General features: G+C 31.4%; 1 protein-coding gene across 2 annotated transcripts in view; it reads right to left on the reverse strand.

The window, feature by feature from the left end:
* LOC148302961 (sodium-coupled monocarboxylate transporter 1-like) overlaps positions 1-20,670 on the reverse strand; it is a 35,093-nt gene that overhangs the window by 8,525 nt on the left and 5,898 nt on the right. The window contains exons 1-9 of one of the 2 annotated variants that reach the window (XM_088270754.1): positions 16,143-16,364; positions 9,971-10,241; positions 9,056-9,215; positions 6,207-6,272; positions 4,892-4,943; positions 4,375-4,442; positions 3,506-3,660; positions 1,116-1,256; positions 31-249 (exon numbers count right to left, since the gene is read on the reverse strand). In XM_088270754.1, coding sequence (XP_088126880.1) covers positions 31-249; positions 1,116-1,256; positions 3,506-3,660; positions 4,375-4,442; positions 4,892-4,943; positions 6,207-6,272; positions 9,056-9,215; positions 9,971-10,185 — 1,076 coding nt within the window. In that variant the 5' untranslated portion in view covers positions 10,186-10,241; positions 16,143-16,364. Of the gene's footprint in view, positions 1-30; positions 250-1,115; positions 1,257-3,505; positions 3,661-4,374; positions 4,443-4,891; positions 4,944-6,206; positions 6,273-9,055; positions 9,216-9,970; positions 10,242-16,142; positions 16,365-20,670 lie in introns of those variants that run through there. The other variant, XM_088270753.1, reaches the window with a different exon arrangement.

The raw sequence follows: 20,670 nt of genomic DNA on the forward strand, positions 1-20,670 counted from the left end.
TATAAAAATAACACGTCTGTAGATAGATACCTAAGAGCCGCACCAAACACCCCGGCGATGAAGACGCCCAGGGCTCCCGGGAAGTTGTTGGAGATCAGGGCAACGTACGCCGGGAGCAGCTGGTCCACGGTCCGCAGCATCCCAGTGGCCAGGGGGTCGCAGGACCCCATCTTCTCATACATGAGCAGTCCCGTGAAACAGCAGAGAGAGATCATGAAAGCGGCACTCACTGAGAAGAGAAACACAGACCTATAAGGAGAGTGCCACGATATAAATATCAACTTCTGTAGTCTTTCTCTCATTAATATTCAATGAGAGGAATTAAACCTTGAAAGTCTATTTATTTTTAAATGTTTTCTATATCGCTCACTCCTTTCAAGAACGTCGTAAATCAAAAATCTTCAATTTTCAGTTGTGCATGTTTTCAGAATGCCCAGAAAATGTACTCCCAGCAAAAGAGGCATATTTTTAACTTAATATTTACCTGCTACAGGGCAGAAAATGTTATTTTTGCATTTTGAAGAAAAGGTATTGTTTAATTATTTTTTTAAATATACTTAATATTTTTCAAATGGAGAAAAAACCTTCAGGATTTACCTAAAAAGATCTGTTGCACAGTAAAAAGTTCAATAAGTGGCTTGATATTTATTTTTAATACATTATATTCTTTTTTAAACTTTAAAAATGTTCTGAAAAATTAAGTTTTTTGATTTTTGACTTTCTTGAAAGGAGTGAGCGATATGTTATTATTGTATTTAATTATTTAAGTTAAAATATATAAATGGTTTTATATAACAAATTTCATTCATTCCAAAAAGTAGTTTATGGTATTAAAAGTTTTGTTGTGTAAAATACACCAGAATGACACGTCACATTATACTTTTTCTATGAGTAAAATGTAAAATTATTCCTTCGTGGTTCACAGGTTGTGACAAAGAAGGAGAGCCTATGGTCGTAAGCCCTAACTAATTACCAAATAAGTTAGGAATAACCTTCCATTAACAAATCTTCAAAAGTTAAAGTGGGCAAACAATTTCCAAACAAGTATGATGCAGCAATAAATGTACCTAAGGTTTATTTTACTTGAAAATTAATTTGGATAGAGGACAACTTACGTAGCGGCTTTTCTGTAGGTGGGCAATGCCATGTAACGCTGAACCATGGTCATGTTGATAGCATTAAAGGCAGTCCAGTACATCGTAGCGCCAAACAGTATAGAGCCGACTGTATGTCTTCGGAAAGGATCGCTATCCCAACTGAAAACACCCAATATTATTTATACTAATGCCCCCCGGGAATACAGGTTAAAATATGTGTATATATCTGAAGATAAAATTTCAACATATACAGGGTGGTGCAAAATTAATCACCCTGTAGGAAGATGTTATAATTTTTGCAAATGGCATTGTACATCAATCATATCTGACATTTGTGAACTAGACAGCTGCAGAATACAAACGTATTGATAAAACGGGCACAAATGTGTATCAACGGCAGCCACTTGATGGATATCATCTTTTCTACTTAATAGAAAAAGTTCCAATAAAATAGTTCTAAATAAAGATTCCCATTACTTAATTTTTTTTTAAAGTAATTTCAAAACGAAATTGAATGATTAATTTACAACATTTTGAGTGTGTCCAAATACTTGTTCACAAAATCTGGATTATCTCCAATTACAGGAGTTATTTTCATATTATTATTATTATTATTATTATTATTATTATTTTTTTTTTTTTAATATAAGAGTTTCTGCTTAATAAAAAGCTTCTTTACATCTCACCAATAGATGTCTCTAGTGAAGTCCTAGTGATTCATGAACAAGGTTTCTAAATTGGTTCATATATATAGAACTTCCAAGAATTTGAGTAGTGTGGTTGTCAATAATGGGTAGAATTGGTGGATGTTACACGTGTGTAAAGTGATCACTCAAACCAGCCTATGACGGTCGTAAGCCCCGTAAATGCCCAGACTTCCATATTCTTCTTCATCTTGATGAGATGTCAAAAAAAAAAAATAAAAAAAATAAAAAAAATAATATGAATGATTAATATTGTGCCACCCTAAATTTGTTTGTATACTGCAGCTGTCTAATTAAAAAATATCAAATTTCAATGATGTACGACGCTATTTGCAAAAGTTATAACATCTTTCGATATGGTGATTAATTTTGTACCATCCTCTATAAGTTTTATACCAAAAAAAATTAAATTGCTAAACAAAAACCCACTAAACCAGAATAAAAACAATTCAAAACAATGAATGACACAAAAAATGTGTGAACAGTTGTTTAGTCCAGCTATGTTCCATTTCAAATAATGTTTTGTTTTAGAGTGTCAGGCACATATGGTGACCTTATGACACTTGAGTGCATCACCCTTTAACAATAAATAATGCCAAAGGTATGCGCCGATTGTCTTCGACCAGTTTACATGACTTTTTTACAAAGATGAAATATACATGTGTTTTTAATGCAGTTATTAGCGTGGATACAAGATGTTTCTATTATTAATGTATCGCTCACTTGCTGCAACAGTAGCGTACTTCACAACAACAACAAAAACTGTTAATGTGGAAGGAATAGTAATTTTGTATATTTTTTAACAAAAGTGATATATCATACATTTAAATATCTTTACATTAAAAGATTTATATTATCCACTGACACTTCGTGATGGAATTGCATTTTAATATATTATTAGATTAAATCCTATATTTTTAGCTTCTCCACTTTATTTTTATTTGACCAGCGACCGGGTTTCGTCGTTACGACATCATCAGTCTGATGATGTCGGTAACGACGAAACCCGGTCGCTGGTCAAATAAAAATAAAAGTGGAAAAGCTAAAAATATTGGTTTTAATCTAATAATATATTATCTCTACATTATTTTCCCTACTAATTTGTTATACCAGTTTTATAACACCTTCTGTCTAGTTTTTTTTAAATTTTTATTTATGTACATAATTTCAAATACCTCCTAAAAAGGTGAACATTTTGGATTTCGTTTGTGTTGGAACAGATGACCAATATATATTTGTCCACAAAACAAAGCTTGAAATTGAATTACAGTAAGGAGTTTAACAAATAGGAACATGAAAATATATAAATTAATTAGTAAATATTAAAATGATTTGTCTCACATAATTCCACATTAGATGAACAACAAAAAAGTACTTTCTGAAATTGTAAAAAAACGAAGGCAAAAATTGAGAGAATAACGAATCAAAGACATGTAACAAATAAAATACATTTTTCATTAATTGATTCAGCAGTCACTTTATAATAATATCTATCCATTTTGAATTTAAATTTCACTTGGTAAATACCACTATTTTTTACTGTAATTCGATGCATTCTGCATCATTTGTTTAAAATTGAAAATGTCTTTTTGAAAAAATCTAAAATGATTTTTTTTACTTTTTAGTACTTCAAACACAGAGACATTTCAGACAAGTTATTTGATATTCATGACAATTATAATGTAAAGTTACGTAAGTACATACTTCCACATCTCAAGACGGTTTCCCCTGCTAGCCGCTGAAAATACACTGCCAAATCCGCCGGCTGTCACAGTCCCAACTATGGCAAATGTCAGCACGGAAAAGAACATTATCGCTACTTGCCAAGTATCTGTCCATACAACGGCTTTCAATCCACCCTGGAATTGAAAAATCATATAAGATGAAGCCTATCATTATCCAATCCATAATATCTAGCATATTATAATAAATAATATTCGGAAATGTGTGAAAAGGTGAAGGAAATCTGCAATGATAGAGGAGTCTGATGATCTATTTTCTTTGTTTATGCCTACGAAGAAGCAGCATAATGGTGAGTAAGTTAGTTAAGAACCCTTGATATATCTGTGGACTACAGACCCTATAAGAAATAGAACCCAGTACTATCTCTTTTATGCTAGCTAAATATACAAACTACTAGACTACCAAAAGTTAAATCAGTAAAATTAGCAGTAGTGATTGGTCTTTTTCTTTTAACCCTTATCCGCACCCAATGGTGTCAAGGGCACTGCATTGTATGGACGCAGTGTTATCATGATTGTTAACACATGAAGACACTCCTGCGCTTCACTGGTTATCTTTTGTTATTTCTTTAATAAAAACAACCAGTCCAGGGTAATTTTAAATAAATATTAGAGTTATCACTAATATTTATTTTCACCCTCCCCCTAGGAATAAAACCCGAGACCTCCAGCACGGTAGGTATTCACAAAACAGACACAATATAAACTTGTTTCTGTATAGATTTCATATCTATATAGAAGCAGGTTAATATTTAAATATGTTTTTAATCATATTATGAATTTTGTTCATGTATTCAACAAGAACCCAATGCACATGTAAAAAGCTCTTACCAATACAGTGTAGAATATGCACAGCAAGCAAACAGAACAGCCGACTATGTAATGGTCGATTCCAGTCACTGTAAAAACATACCATATATATCAAATTTGTAAAAAAAACTATGTAATAAATATAAAATTTACCAAAATTTTACAACAAGCTTTATAAATAAATCGTTAAAATATTGATATTAAATATATTCATGAAATATGACAAATTGAACTAAGTTATTTAAGACTTTTTTAAATAAACGGCAATGCAGGATTACACATAAGTTTTTTTTTTTAAATCAACCTGATAGAACTCAGGATTTCACAGTTTGGTACATTTGTATGTACCGACATAGTATGTATATTAAAAGTCAGGTAAGTCATTTACTGATATAGAACACCTGTAAAGATAATAAGCGCCCTTGAGGTAGTATTTTATGAATATGATACTATATAAATGATCCAAAATGATAAATATTATTATTATTAGTATTTAAGTCATTGTAATTATACAAATTATGTATTTTAATTGTCTTACCTTGGTTAAATGCTAGAGCAGGTACGTAGACAACTAGTGGCAGAAACATGAACTGCAAATAATGCAAAATACGAAATTATATTATATTTTAGTGATAATTATTTTTTTCTTCACTTATCTAATTCTGGAGGACAAAAAAATCATTAATAATTTAGCATTTTATGTAAGCATTTTTTGATACTGATATTCCTGAAGGGACTTGTATACATTAGCAGTGTCAACTTACACAAGCTAGTACGAATACAAATATGCAACCCTATATGCCCTTTCTAATGCTGTAATTTACCATTTTCCAATTACTTTTCCCCCTCCATTCTATTCCTACTCTTTTTTCTATATATAGCAGTAATGTCCTACACTTCCTCCCAGCAAATGCTGAGAAGATCCTGATTGGCCCACACCAGATTATCCCTCCTGTTCCCACACAGATTTAAATAAAATATCTTTATTTAGTTAGAATAAATTTAAAATCCACTTGATGATCTATAAGCCTTGTACATAATAAGAAAGGTAAATAATAAATGCAATTACCATCTAAAAAAAAAGTCCTACATTCCCGAGCCAGGGACGGATCTAGCACCCAGTCATTTAATGATAAATATGGGAATATGGAATATTTCCCATCCCCTGTAACTATCAGTGTTATTTATAGAATAATTAATTAACACTATGTTGGTGCGTTATTCTGAGCCCTTTCGCATATAACTGTATTCCATGGCATATATTCCACTCCCAGAACCAAGAATCCGGACTGAAGGACTGACCACCTTGCTTTTAAGTAGTTAATGATCAGGTCAACAGTGCACCAATCCGATGCAGCATTGCATACAGTTGGGGATCAGAATAAAATGGTATTGTTAACAATTAAGATATTTATTTTTAAGAGGTGAAGAAAATGTACCATGCAACCGATATTTTTATGGTGGATGCAAACATACACGGTAGTCGATTTCAAATATCCACTCCATGGAAAACCTAATAATCACTATTTTAACTAATCAAACATGTTCCTGAGCAAACTCAAAAGCCCCAAACTCACAATCACATTTTCAAGTTACTAAGTACTTGAACTTTGATATGCTACTTGACCCCGGTACAAAAAAAAAATTAGATCTGTATTTGGTCTACAATAATGAATGTATCGACATGATTCATTGTTTCCCTGACAGGTGACACTTATTGTAACGATACATTCATTATTGTAGACCAAATACAGATTTAAATCATTGTTTTGTACCGGGCTCAAGTAACACATCAAAGTTCAAGTAGCCCCATTTTAAGGTACGGTAATTAATTGTTATAAAAAATTATTTACCTCATCAAAAAGGAACATTATAGATGCCAGTACTCTCAGAGAACTATCAAATCTCAATTCCAGGTACTGAAAACAAAACAAGTTGAAAAAATTAAATATTAAATAAAAAAATCAAATACACAGTGGGGTATTTGTACTCGGGAGGAATATCAAATTTGGTATACACTACTAAATGGGAATATTTTTGTATATAATAAAAACACAAATATTAAACAGATGTTTTGTGATTCTTTTTGTTTATATAAAATTCCTAAAAATCAATAATATTCACTAAAGTTGTGGTTCAGGCGTGCACATTACTCATTCGAATACACCATTGTTAATATTTTTAGTAATAAAAAAATCCTATATTATTTCGAGAAATAAAAATACTTTGTGTTCTGATCCACTCACATTTTTATTAACCAACTAGTTTCGGCAACAACCTGTTGCCCTCTTCAGGGTTTCATTTATTACTAAATATATATATAAAAAGAAACAGTGTACAAGTTGTTCGGTTTCAAAAGGGTAGGGGTGGGGGTAATGGTGTTTTAAGGAGGGGTAAGAGCAAGGAAGGGGATAACTCTGTTTAGGTTGGGTTTGATTTTATGGGGAAAAATATTAAAAATGGGACTTTGACTAACGTTTATTTGGTTGTTAATTATATTTAATTTTTGTTTAACCGCTTTTTTTATTTCTAACACCTCTAAATTATTAATTTGACTAGTTCTGTTATTACAATGCAAAATTTCTATCCCATCTTCAAAATTGAACGAATGATTATTAGATAAGATGTGGTCCGCGAATTCCGAAAAATTGTTATTATTAAGACATCTCATATGTTCATCGTACTTGAGGATTTACAATTTTTTATCTAACAAGTAATGTGTGACGTACATGATGTCATGATTCGTTTGTATTGGTGACATTTTAAATAAAGACTAATCTATATCCACTTTATTCTTTACAGATATCAATAAAATTAGTAATAATGGTCTTAAAATTTCATTACTAATATAAATGAAGTGATTTTAAGCCATGGCAATTAATAGGCAGTAAAAGCATTTAAATTATTAAACAAAAATTATACATTCAATTAAAACGGCCACATTTTGTATCTAAATGTTTTTAATGATGATTTATAATTAAAAGTTATTTAATTGGCATATTTCAAATTTGTATTCATTGGGAAAAAATTATACTTGTGGAAAATTTATCTTGCATTTTTAGTAACATGTTTTGACATAAAAATTAATCAACTATTTTGTTGTTAGCAATTGAATCCAATGACAGTGTAAAAATTAAACATAATATGCCCATCCAATCAAGTCGTGAATGAATGCCAACTCAACATACCACCATATATACATATATTGGTATGCAGTGACAATTCCTATGTTGAGCATCCAAAAATTGCATTTGGAAATCTATTTTCGAAATGTACTTGGAAAAATTCTCCAATCATACATATCGAAGTATGACTTAAGAGCTGTATTGTTTTTTTTTATTCCTAAACAAACTAAAATATACATTTTTAATGATGTCAAATTAGTGTTTAAATTTCGTTCGATATTTTATCACAAATGTTAAGTGATTTTTCAACATGGAAAATAGTTAGAATTTTTTTTAAATTTTTACCGTGGTCTTAACACCCGACTCAAATTTCTCGACAGCAAGGAATAATATAACTTCATATTCAATATTTAATTTGTAATTTATACAAATTCATCCGAGAACATTAGAGGTTGTTAAAATTAAATTTGAGAATAAGCTATCCTTGATTTCTCGGTTTGGATAGATGACTGCGTAGCTTAGTAGAAAACAGTACAGATTTCTGGGGCAGAATAGTAATTTTTCCCTGCGATGTGATAAATTCATACTGTCAATGAGTTTTCTTTGTTTGTTTGATAAATACATATAGATATTAAATAAACATATATGGCACAAGTGCCTTTTAAAAAATCATTTAAGCAAAAAAGGTACAAGATACAAAGTTGGTAATAGAATATAATATACATATGTGTATATAATATACATGCACATGCATTTATTCATAGTTTTAACATTTGTTGAACTTTTACATTGATCTTCATTCCTTTTGACTTTGTCCCTATATTTTTTGTGCCCATTGGATCAAACAATAGTAAGTCTAACATGTGGGGTACAGCGTACAGATGCAAAACCGCCATTTCCTACCATACTAGTAATAGCGAGGAAAAATGAAATTTAGATATTTTTACGTTTTATGATTTTTTTTAAATGATTTTTTTCATGATTGTTATGAAGAAACATTACTAGAGTTGCCATTAAGCCTGATACTTCGGGACATGTCATCATTATTGACAATAGTGACTCGACAACTCAGAAAATATGTAATTCAAATTACATTTTACACGAGTTGTGATAACAATTTGCGAAAAGCGATAAAATAAATTGGAGCTTTCATTTTTCTGGTTGTTGGACGAAAATGATCCCAGCGCATGACGGGCACTTTGGAAAATATGGTTAACCCATTGCAACACAAAGCCGGCGAATCGGCGGCCAAGGTCAGTTTGTCACTGACTCTTGTCAATGTTTGGTGGCTCTCCACATGCCAGAATGCTTTAAAGGGTATTACACTTCTCCAAAACTAACTGGGGATGAGCCATAATGATCTAGCTTACGAACAAACAAACAAAAATGATGCTTTTATGTTTTACCATTTTTATTTTGTGTGTAATTTAGTCTGTAGTAAAAAAATGTGTCAAAATTCAATAGTGTGTTGTATGAACAAAGTATGCCATCTTTATTGGTGGTGCAATGGGTTAACCTAATCTATAAACATATGCATTAGGAATTCCGAACTACAAGCTGGTAAAATGTTACATTACCTCATAAGATGACTGAAGTTTGAGATTAAAGTAGACCGGCAAGTACACAAAGGTCACGATGACGCCACTGATCATTATGGAGAATACCACAAGCCAATATTGTGTTCCAAAGAAGTATATCTCGGCGGGCGTCCCCAAGATGGTCACTCCGGATACGTAACTGCATCCACCACCATCCATATAGAAAGAACACACTTTATCAATCTATCAAAGTCAAAAGACAAATCTTTTAAAGTCAAATATATTAACAATATTTATGAAAGGGGAGTAAAGTTAAGTTTTAAGAAGGTCTCTAAAAATATCCAATTTTATGTATATACACTGTAATTATAGAAATGCATTTAAACTTTGACTAAATAAAAGTACTTTTGGAAGCTATTTTCTCACTATGTAGCTGTTATATTGCATGACAAATGATTGGTTACAATTATATTTTTTCAACACTACTTTCATACATTAATCTATGAAAATATATCTGCTTTTCATCGCTCATTAGGTGATTTCAAATTGTAAATAAAATACTTGCTTTTTACCAGTTGAGTTTTATATTTTTACAACTAATTTTGAAAGCTACAGATGCATCCATCTACGGGTTTAAATATAAATTATATTTACATTTAAACCCGAGAATGGAAGGAAGCATCTTTAGCTTCCGAAACTAGTCATAACAATATAATAATAACGTGGTAAAAACAAGTGTTTTATATATTTATAATTTAATCATGTCTCACCACAAAATGGATGCCGAAACAATAAATAACGTAAGGATGATTTCAACCTTTGGAGGTAACATTTTATACATATTTTAATTATTACAATGCGCTATAAAAATAGAAATTATATAGAAATATTCTCAAACATAGGTATATGTTGACAAATGAAGAAGTTAAGATAGTGGGTGTTGCCTCTGCCTACCTTCCTATGAGGGACATAGCGACCGGAAAAGTTTTCATCTTCCTGCTCCCCATGAGGTAGTCCTGCACGTCGTGGGACTTTAAGCGACTTCTGTATCCAAAGTATACGCCCGTCAGTGCCGAAAGGATCAGCATGACTGCAAACAGGATGTAGTCGAGTACCGTAAACTTGGCATGTTCCAGGAGCAGTCCCGATCTCATCCAACTCTCAATCATTGTTCAGAGGAACTTTAACTGCTTCGGTGTATATTCCTCACGGCAGCCCAAGCAATCTGGAAGGCATAATTATACTTTATTATTTAACATGTTGACTGCCACGGCGATTTTCAGAATTCCGGTCTAAAAACCCAACCATAAAAATATTCTTTTATAATTAAAATGTAACTTTCTTTTAAAATCAATATAAATATTTTATTATAGCTTAATTATAATGTCTACCGGTTGACTGATTAAAAGTGTTAATCAGTCTTGATAAAGAAGCGGTTAGCTTTGAAACCGGTAGACATTATAATTAAGTTATAATAAAAAAAGTACAGTGATTTTAAAACAAAATTACATTTTAATTATAACATGGAAAATCACAAAGTTAGAGCTTCAAATATAAATTATATTAATATTCTTTTAGTTCTAATATTGAATAAATTTTTTATAATTTTATTTTCTGTTCATTTATTAATAAATTTTCTGTTTATAAAAGCCAGTATTGATTTTTTGTTCTCTTCCCAGAGCCATTTATACATATTATACTGGGAATTTTATCGTTGCTGCATGAATATGTAACTAATCACAGTGCGAGATTACTCATAGTCGGCATCCTAGCAAAGAACGCAATATATGAGTTATTTTGTAGTTGGCAGTCAACGTGTTAACAGTTAAAATATATAAGTATATTATTTCGAGAAATAAAAATACTTTGTGTTCTGATCCACTCACATGTGAGTGGATCAGAACACAAAGTATTTTTATTTCTCGAAATAATATATCAATATGATCCACAAAGTTAATGCTTTCAATATTCAAAACAAAATATATAAGCATTGAACACAATTCAACTCTAAAAGATGCCCACATTTTTTTTATGATAATGACAATGTGGCAAGTGATTTTTTTGTTTTTATTTTTAGCAATTCATCCTGTGGGAGATGACGTCTGTAATAAATTTTATTTAAAAGGTGTAAATGTTTTACATATCTTACTGGGTGCGTAATACCTCCGGTGTTATGATTTTTATCTTCATATTCATGTACTTCACATTGGTACAAAGCATTCTATAAACTCCACAAAAAAAAAATTATATAATCTATTATTACTCTATAAAATTTAAATATTTGAGAAACATAACACCTCCTATGTGAAAATACTGTTGGGGTATATTTTACTAGGACTTAGTCCCTTAACAAACTGACTACCAAAAACCAAGTAGTCGGCTTTTTGCTGGCAACCGTAAACGACCAAAGTCGGTTTTTCTACCCTACGTACTGAAAATAATTCTTACAATTATGTACATCACTATATCGATTTCAAATTTGAATTATTTATTTAAAAAGGATATTAACTAAGAAAAAAATATAAGCATTATTATCTGTCGTAAATTTGAAGACAATATTTTTGCACTTGAAATTATAAGCAAAAAATTTTGTATTGTGATACATTCTAGATATATTTTGTATTTATTAAAAATATTGTCTTCAACGTGTAAAATTTTGACAAATAATAGTGCATATCTTTAATTTTTATTTTTTGTTGCTACTAAAAATCCCTTTTAAATAAAAAGTCCAAATTTTAAATCGACAAAGTGATATACATAATTGTGAGAATTATTTCCAGTACGTAGGGCAGAAAAACCGACTAATCGGTTTTTGGTCGTTTACAGTTGGCAGCAAAAAGCTGACTAGTCGGATTTTGGTAGTTAATATAATAAAAATAATGAATAATCAAATGATTGGTACAGAAATTATTAATGTATTTGTTAATTGTGTGCATTTTTCCTATTGGTACAAATATGCTTGGTTTTTAAGGTAAGTCTATCAGAAATTCGTTGGCAAATAAAGAGTTAAGAATTGCTAACTACAAATATAAGCAGCTTGGATAATCACTTGACCAGATATTCAAAGGATCCAGGCTCAAATCCCAATGAAGGCAATTATTTTTAAGTAAAATGAATCTTTATTTGAATAATGATATTGATCTCTTAATTAAAATTGTAAAATATTTTTTGTACCTTTTAATATGAAAATATGTATTTAATTTAAATATTTAGGGACATTTACAAAAATTTGTTATAATATTTAGTCCGAAACAGAAGAATAATGTATTTTTATGTTAGAGAGGAATAAACTAAAAAAGAAAAAAGATTTTATCATACATAGTAAGATAGAACAGTTGACTAAAGATACTAAAAATAAGTTTTAAAAATAATTTATCATTCCAATCACACAAGGTCTATAATATATACATAAAAGTACAAGAAGCGATAATATGATGCGATTAAAAAGCAATTATCCGAAATTAAATCACCTACTTAATTACTCATCAATTGCTAACAGTGTACTATAAGCAGTTTAAAAACAATCATGACTCGAATATATAAAAAAAATTAACCAAACTTATGACGAATTTAACTAATTGAAGAACTTAATCACTGGCAAGTTTACACTGGATAATACTAATGAAACTCATATTTATAATTTGAAAAGGTTGTTATTATTGGGATGTAGGGTATTATAAAAAAACTCTAAAGAAAAAAGTATTTACAGATAAAAAAAATAAGGAATAAACACCAAACCCTCAATTTAAAAACTTGTCTGCGCATAGTAAGAATGGGGAATTTTAAAGTGAAAGATACATCACAAAGACCCCGACCAATGGAAAGTTAACATTTCCTGAATTCATTTAGCAATTGGTGGGAGTCGAACTCGCGACGCCAGTTTCGCAGTCGGGCGTCTACTCATTTGCGCATCTGCCTGCCCATCAAACGAGAAACGCATAAGTGAAATACGAAAATAAATATCTACCCCCGAATAAAAACCCTACAAGAGAGGAAGACAGACAACCTGGATAAATTTATGATCACTGGGTAATGAATGATAGCGACAGATTGGAGTTTCATGAGACGGACATGTCACATGGCTGGAGCGTAGCTGCTGCCATCGAGAGATCGCGAGGTGTTGAGACAAGAGAATGGAGAATTGAGACTGGCTAGCTGTAGAAGCGGCTCGAAAGACCACGACTGACGCGCGACGCGCAGCAGCAAGTAAAGCGACTAAGATAAAGACCGGAGACCGGAAAATGGAGACTGGCTAGTTATAGAAGCAGCTCGAAAGACCAAGCCGACGCGCGACGCTCAGCAACGAGCAAAGCGACTAAGAGAAATATAAACGATGTACGATAAATTAAATCGTAGAATAAAATCCTCCGAATGAAAACTGATTACGACATATTTGATTACGAATTATATAATTCTTGACGATCGATTAACATAGATTTTATTAAAAAGTATCAACAAAACGACATTTGAAATAAAACCAAAAAAAAATACAATGCGGAAAAAGAATGAAACAAAAATCGTTTAGCGAAAAAAACATCAACGACTACCTACCCAATCAAAACTATTATATTGAATAATATTTCATATTAACTGCATTTAAGAGATTATAATAATTAATAAATAAAAAATAAAAAAACATTCTTACATTGTCACTGTCATCCTTTAAATCACAACCAGTAAGATATTATTTTTTCGCAAATGTTAACGATAAAAATACTACTATCTTAGTGTATGTAATCGCTAAAATCAATATCACACACGTTCATTTATGTCATATTATCATATCAATATGATAAACGGAAACTTACTACCAATAATAAATGTGTGTAGTAAGTACACTGGTATTTATGTTACGAGTGTGAGTACACATAGAAGGGGGCATGTTAGCTGTAGTTATGCATTTATGTATCTGATGGCAGAACACAGTGTACTAGTACAACCAACCTCATCATGATCGACTTTACGGTTACTTTGCAAATGGTATTTTAACTACCTTATAAATTGCACAAATTTGTGTAAAAAATATAACCTTTACGCTTTAAACGCCATGGGGGCACCGGTGACCTCGCGTGTGTGAGACCGCAGCCCCAGTGTACTCAATCAATAACTATTTTCAAAATTCATTAACTAACCCATCGTCAAATCAAAAAAATTAAATACGTAAACTAAATACATTATTAAAATACGCAAATTATCAAAAAGTTTTTTTTTTTGTGAATTTAAAAATTGACAAATTTTATTATTGGCGTTTAACGTGTTAAATAAAATTGGTTTGAATATTTTCTTTGTAAAATAAGATTATTTGTGTAAACTCGAAACCACTACCATATCCCATATAAATTTGTAGGATACAATTTATTGAAAAACAAGGTTCGTAAAAAAAATATACAATGTAAACAATATGTGTTGTAAAAATGGTACAAAATTGGAATATGCAAGTATGTAGTCGTATTGCTGTATTAAAAATAATATTATTTTTAAATTAAGGCCTAGCGTTTGTTAAATAGCAACTTAAATTACTTTAAACCCAGGTAACATTTGACGTAATTGAATTTTTTAAACAGCGTTTTTATATTGAAAAAAATTGTTTTTCTTCGAAATAAAAATATGGTTTTGAAAAGAAAAGAGTTATTGAAAGGTAATGAGTTATAAAAAAATTATAAAAATATTTTTTCCATACATATTCTAAAAAACAAAAGCAAAAAACAAACATGTATTCTAAAAAAAATGGGCGTGACCCGACGACCAGATCTATGCGTTGCCGGAAGCCAAATGAGTTTTGTTAATGCGAGTTTGGCCTTAAGCAGCGACTTTCTGACCTTTCTAGTAATGTTAGAGAACTTAATCTTATATTTGTTCTACTACACGCGCGAGAAAATAACTTTTACCTTGGCATTTGCCTACTAGTTTTGGGTCACCGCATGCAGTCAAAAGTCCAATATTCAAAAACCACCTCGTAAGTAGAAAAGGCCGGTTGTTATATTCTCCAAGCTGTACCGAAGGCTACTGACCGGTTGGAATGATTGGACTTCAATCTTTGCATGATAATGAATGACACTGAACTTGATATACATCTCGACTATTATACTATATCGACAGGCAGTTTGCGGATAGACCTGTACTGTACATTGTACGCTATACATCAGTAGCGACCGAATTGGAAGAAAAGAGGCCGATAGAATAGACAGGGGGGCTCTATCAATCATATCGCGCAGCAATAAAAAAAGATAACTCTGAAAACCGCCTAATTTCCCCCTCAAATATGACAGTTTTATTATGTTGGCACCTGTGGAGGGGCTTGATATGCCTACATATACATATACCGACAATAATGAAACTTTCCATGGATGGGAAATTCCAGAATTATCGAGTTCCCATTGCGTTTTCGCCAATTGTGATCAAGGCCCAGCATTCGTTAGGTCGCAACATAATTTTCTCTACATTCCAGGTAACATTTTACGTACCTAATTGATTTTTTTTTCTCAAAACACCGTTTTTGCATTTTTTTCGAAATAAATATATGGTTTTCAAAATAAAGAGTTATTGAAAGGGGAGGAGCTAAAAATATATACAAAATATTTTTTCTAAATACATATATTTAAAAAAAAAATATCCAATATACATTCTTTAAAAAAATCGTTTTTGCATTTTTTTCGAAATAAATATATGGTTTTGAAAATAAGAGTTATTGAAATGGAAGGAGCTAAAAATATATACAAATTATTTTTTGTAAATACATATATTCAAAAAAAATATATATCTAATATACATTCTTTAAAAAAATCGGGCCTGAGCAGACATACGATCCCTTCGGTGGTCTCCGGTGGAACGAATGTGACTTAACGCATGCTGGGCCTTAAGATCTTGAAAATAACAAGTAGAAAAGATACAGACAAGAAAAATAGAAAACTTCGAGAGTTAACATAGTCTAAAACGGGATCATTGCTGTCATTTATTGAGTAATTACGCATAGAGATGACACTTGATAAAAACCATCGAAATAAATATTTAATTAAGGTGTTGGAAGGAAGAGCGGGGAAGTTTTCTATTTTAGTCGGTCCTAGTAATAAGCTGTAAGTCAGACAGATGATTACAAGATAAAGTTGGAGACAAAAAGAGATATTACCAAACGTCCGGTGGCTCATCTATGCATATAATATTCTTCAATTTCAGCTAAGAAAGTCTATTCTACAATACTTCAAACTTTAAACGAAACTGACAAACATAACGTTATATAATTTCGGTTGAAACAATGAAAATAGTTTTTTTAATGACAAAATTTTAAAAAATATATTAAAAATCCATCTTATGTTCAGAATAACGCAAACGTTTTTTCACTTTATTAATGCCAAATGTGATTGCAAATGAAGTGTCAATATTTCGAATATATTTCGAAATAATTATTAGAACACGGTGAATTACTAAGTAGGGATATAATAAGTTGCAAGGGGCTTTACATACATAAAAGTACGCGTTTAAGCTGTGGAGAACGAAATGAAATATTTCCATACATGCAAATATTTGTACGCAAATATTGGATGTGATCTGCGAGTATCCATACTGCCCTCTTAAAAGAGTTCTACGTATATGTTGAGAGATCTACAAAAGTAAATAAGTATGCAGTTACATATCGCTCACTCCTTTCAAGAACGTCATAAATCAAAATACTTGATTTTTCAGGAGAACGTTTTTAAAGTTTAAATATATAATACAATGTATTAAAAATAAATATCAAGCCACTTATTGAACTTTTTACTATGCAACAGATCTTTTTAGGTAAAACCTGAAGGTTTTTTTCTCCATTCGAAAAATATTAAGTATTTAAAAAAAAATAATTAAACAATACATTTTCTTCAAAATGCAAAAACAACACTTTCTGCCCTGTAGCAGGTAAATATTAAGTTAAAAATATGCCTCTTTTGCTGGGAATGCCCATAAAATGTACGATTCCGGCGTTAATGTATGAGTTAAATCATATTATCACCATAGTACCTATAGTTGGGTGTTCACTCCGTAAGCGAAGATGAAGCGATTCGCGAATCTACAACTCCTTCAAATAAGACGCGAATTCGCTCGCTCCGTTGTGTACCTACATCGCCGTTGTTCGGATTTGTCGTATGCATTAGGACCCAATTGGAATTGATCCATATCCGCTGATCCGCTGATTCGCTGAACGTATCCACGAGGGACGATCGCGGATCGCTACTCGTTCGCGAACGTAGCGGTTACGCAGCAGATATTTCTTTTGAAATTCAACCATTGTGCGGCGTTTTTGAATCAGTGATGTGGTGTGCAGTACAAAAATGCACGTACAATGTTTGTACCTACATTGACATTCTCTGACAACAAGCTACGTAAAGATTGATATTATAGGTAAATATTTAACATTGTCTCTGACAACAAATCTCGTGTAGGGAAATTATTATACACAACTACCGACTAACGACTACCGGCATAATAGAATATTATTATAATACAATATTCTGTTTTGTACATTCCGTTGATACTCAGTCTGGAATTCATACAAATGAATTTTTTTTTAAAAATGGTCTGAATTCATTCACCTAAAATCAGGCGAAGTTATTTTTTGAAATACACAAACTATATATTTATTAAGACTGCAAACACGCAAAATTTTGTATTTTTAAAATATGATTCATCTTTATCTTTTACCATGTTCATACTGTACACATGGTAATAGGTAATAGAGATTTTTTAATAGATTTTATGGGCATTCCGAAAACATGCTCAACTGAAAATTGACGATTTTTGATTTATGACGTTCTTGAAAGGAGTGAGCGATATGTGGAGCTCTTCACCAAAACGTTACATTTTCATAATAAATAATTTTAAGTAATCAGGAATTCCAGCTTGTAAAATTGTTACGTTTTGGTGCAATTTAATGATTTCATATTGGTTTGACACAGGATTGGTCACGTTTTTTCAGACCTTTAATTAAGATTTCGATAGAATACAATAAACAGAACAGATTTGCATTTAAATGATTTTTTGTGCAATATTGGATATGTAACTTTTGGTGAGGACCTCCACATATATTATCACAAGATGACAAACGGGCATACTGTGGACTCGCTATATTATTATTATTCATACATTAAACTTGTTTTTTGAAGAAGAAACAAAACATCAACTAAAACATATAAAAGTTCATAAGCTGGTGTGTTTTAAGCGCTATAGTATAAATCAGGGACAGGTTTTGAAAATTAATAAAATAATTTACTATAAAAAAAAAATCTATTAAAAAATCTCTATTACCTATTACCATGTGTACAGTATGAACATGGTAAAAGATAAAGATGAATCATATTTTAAAAATACAAAATTTTGCGTGTTTGCAGTCTTAATAAATATATAGTTTGTGTATTTCAAAAAATAACTTCGCCTGATTTTAGGTGAATGAATTCAGACCATTTTTAAAAAAAAATTCATTTGTATGAATTCCAGACTGAGTATCAACGGAATGTACAAAACAGAATATTGTATTATAATAATATTCTATTATGCCGGTAGTCGTTAGTCGGTAGTTGTGTATAATAATTTCCCTACACGAGATTTGTTGTCAGAGACAATGTTAAATATTTACCTATAATATCAATCTTTACGTAGCTTGTTGTCAGAGAATGTCAATGTAGGTACAAACATTGTACGTGCATTTTTGTACTGCACACCACATCACTGATTCAAAAACGCCGCACAATGGTTGAATTTCAAAAGAAATATCTGCTGCGTAACCGCTACGTTCGCGAACGAGTAGCGATCCGCGATCGTCCCTCGTGGATACGTTCAGCGAATCAGCGGATCAGCGGATATGAATCAATTCCAATTGGGTCCTAATGCATACGACAAATCCGAACAACGGCGATGTAGGTACACAACGGAGCGAGCGAATTCGCGTCTTATTTGAAGGAGTTGTAGATTCGCGAATCGCTTCATCTTCGCTTACGGAGTGAACACCCAACTATAGGTACTATGGTGATAATATGATTTAACTCATACATTAACGCCGGAATCGTTGGAACGTAGAGTTCCCAGTCGAATCACCAGAGCAACTAACACCTTAGCGCTTCTCAAGAGTAGAACAAACTCTTAACAAAGTTCCTATATTTACCGTTCATCAAAATTGGTTAACGATGAATATGGAGATTTTGATATGTTCAACTCGACATTGTCAGCGCTGAGATCACTAAAATTGTAAGTCGACATTTATATCGTGGTGTGTCCCTCGTTTCGTACGATTAGTCTTTAACTTGAGCTTTGATCTTTCCATTTTCCCTTTTCCTCCCTCCAGGTATTTCCAAAAAAAACACAAATGTGGAATTTTGTAATTGGAATAGTACAAGTACTTAATTTGCAATACTCGTTTATGTGAATGACTTAATGTAATTATTCTGTAAATTTTACAAATAAAATAAAATAAATAAAAATTATCATTTATGTATTATTATAATAATACAAGTGCTATATGATTATTTGTGCGCGTACGTAGTGTAATCTTTAGCGTGTTTAGTGACCAAGCTGGAGATCCAAATAATTATTTCTGATTTTTTATTTATTTATTTTAACTTCATGTACGGAAAAATGTACATTGGAGGGCTTTTTGCTAAGAAGCATTATCTTCCAACCAACCAAAACGCACATTTTCACTCTTAAAGTTATTTAATATCACCCTGGACTGATATCTGAAGCGCGGGACTGATCACCTTGCCTTTAAGTAATTAACGATTAAGATAACACCGCGTCGATTTGATGCAGTCCCTCGTGCACCATTAGGTGTGGATAAGGGTTGAAAGAAAAAGAAGAATGCAGGAACATGATACATAATAGAAAATATATTTCAATAACAGAAAAAATATTGAACGCCTGGGTGATCCAATATCCAATGTATTAAGTGTGTAATATGACAATACATTAGAGTACACAATAATAATCGACTGAATGATAAATCAGATTTCATATTATAATCTTCATGTACTTGTTTATCTATTCTAAGTTCCTACTATTTATAATACAAAATACTGACTGAATAATAATTATATATGTCTAATGATAGTATACTATAAAAATCGTTTTAAAGTAGTTTAATGTAACTACGTACGTTCTGCTACACAATGTAAACACGCCTTCAAGTTTATTATTTCTTATAGAATGTATCATGATACTCATGCATATCATTTGTCCTTAAAAATCATTAATAAAAAGCAGTCTTTGCTATAGTCATTTCAATCGAATCGATAAATAACATATTTGTCTTATGTATATAACATTACATTACATAAACTGTGTAAAATCATAACATGCTTGGTAGTGTTTTATTAACTTTATAATTGCGAAGTAATAATGTAACTTTACTTAATAAAAATAACAGTCCGGCTTCTTCTGAGGAGTTTATCGTGGTTTTCTCCCAGCAATGAGCAAATGCTGAGAAATTCCTGATAGGCCTACACTAGATTATCCCTCCTGTTCCCAACACCTTTAAAGTTAGAAGCAACAAAGATCTTTAGACCTTTTATATAATAAGCAAGGTAAATAAAAAATGTAATTCCCATGTTTAAAAAAAAATACAGGAATAAAGAAATATGAAAGGTAAATTAAATCATTGAAAAGGAAGAGCAATGTTTTTTTTGCGGCCGTGA

Source organism: Brachycentrus maculatus, unplaced genomic scaffold, assembly GCF_059751285.1.
Source record: "Brachycentrus maculatus isolate JH-2025_06_01 unplaced genomic scaffold, ASM5975128v1 h1tg000395l, whole genome shotgun sequence".
NCBI classification, from domain to species: Eukaryota; Metazoa; Arthropoda; class Insecta; order Trichoptera; family Brachycentridae; genus Brachycentrus; species Brachycentrus maculatus.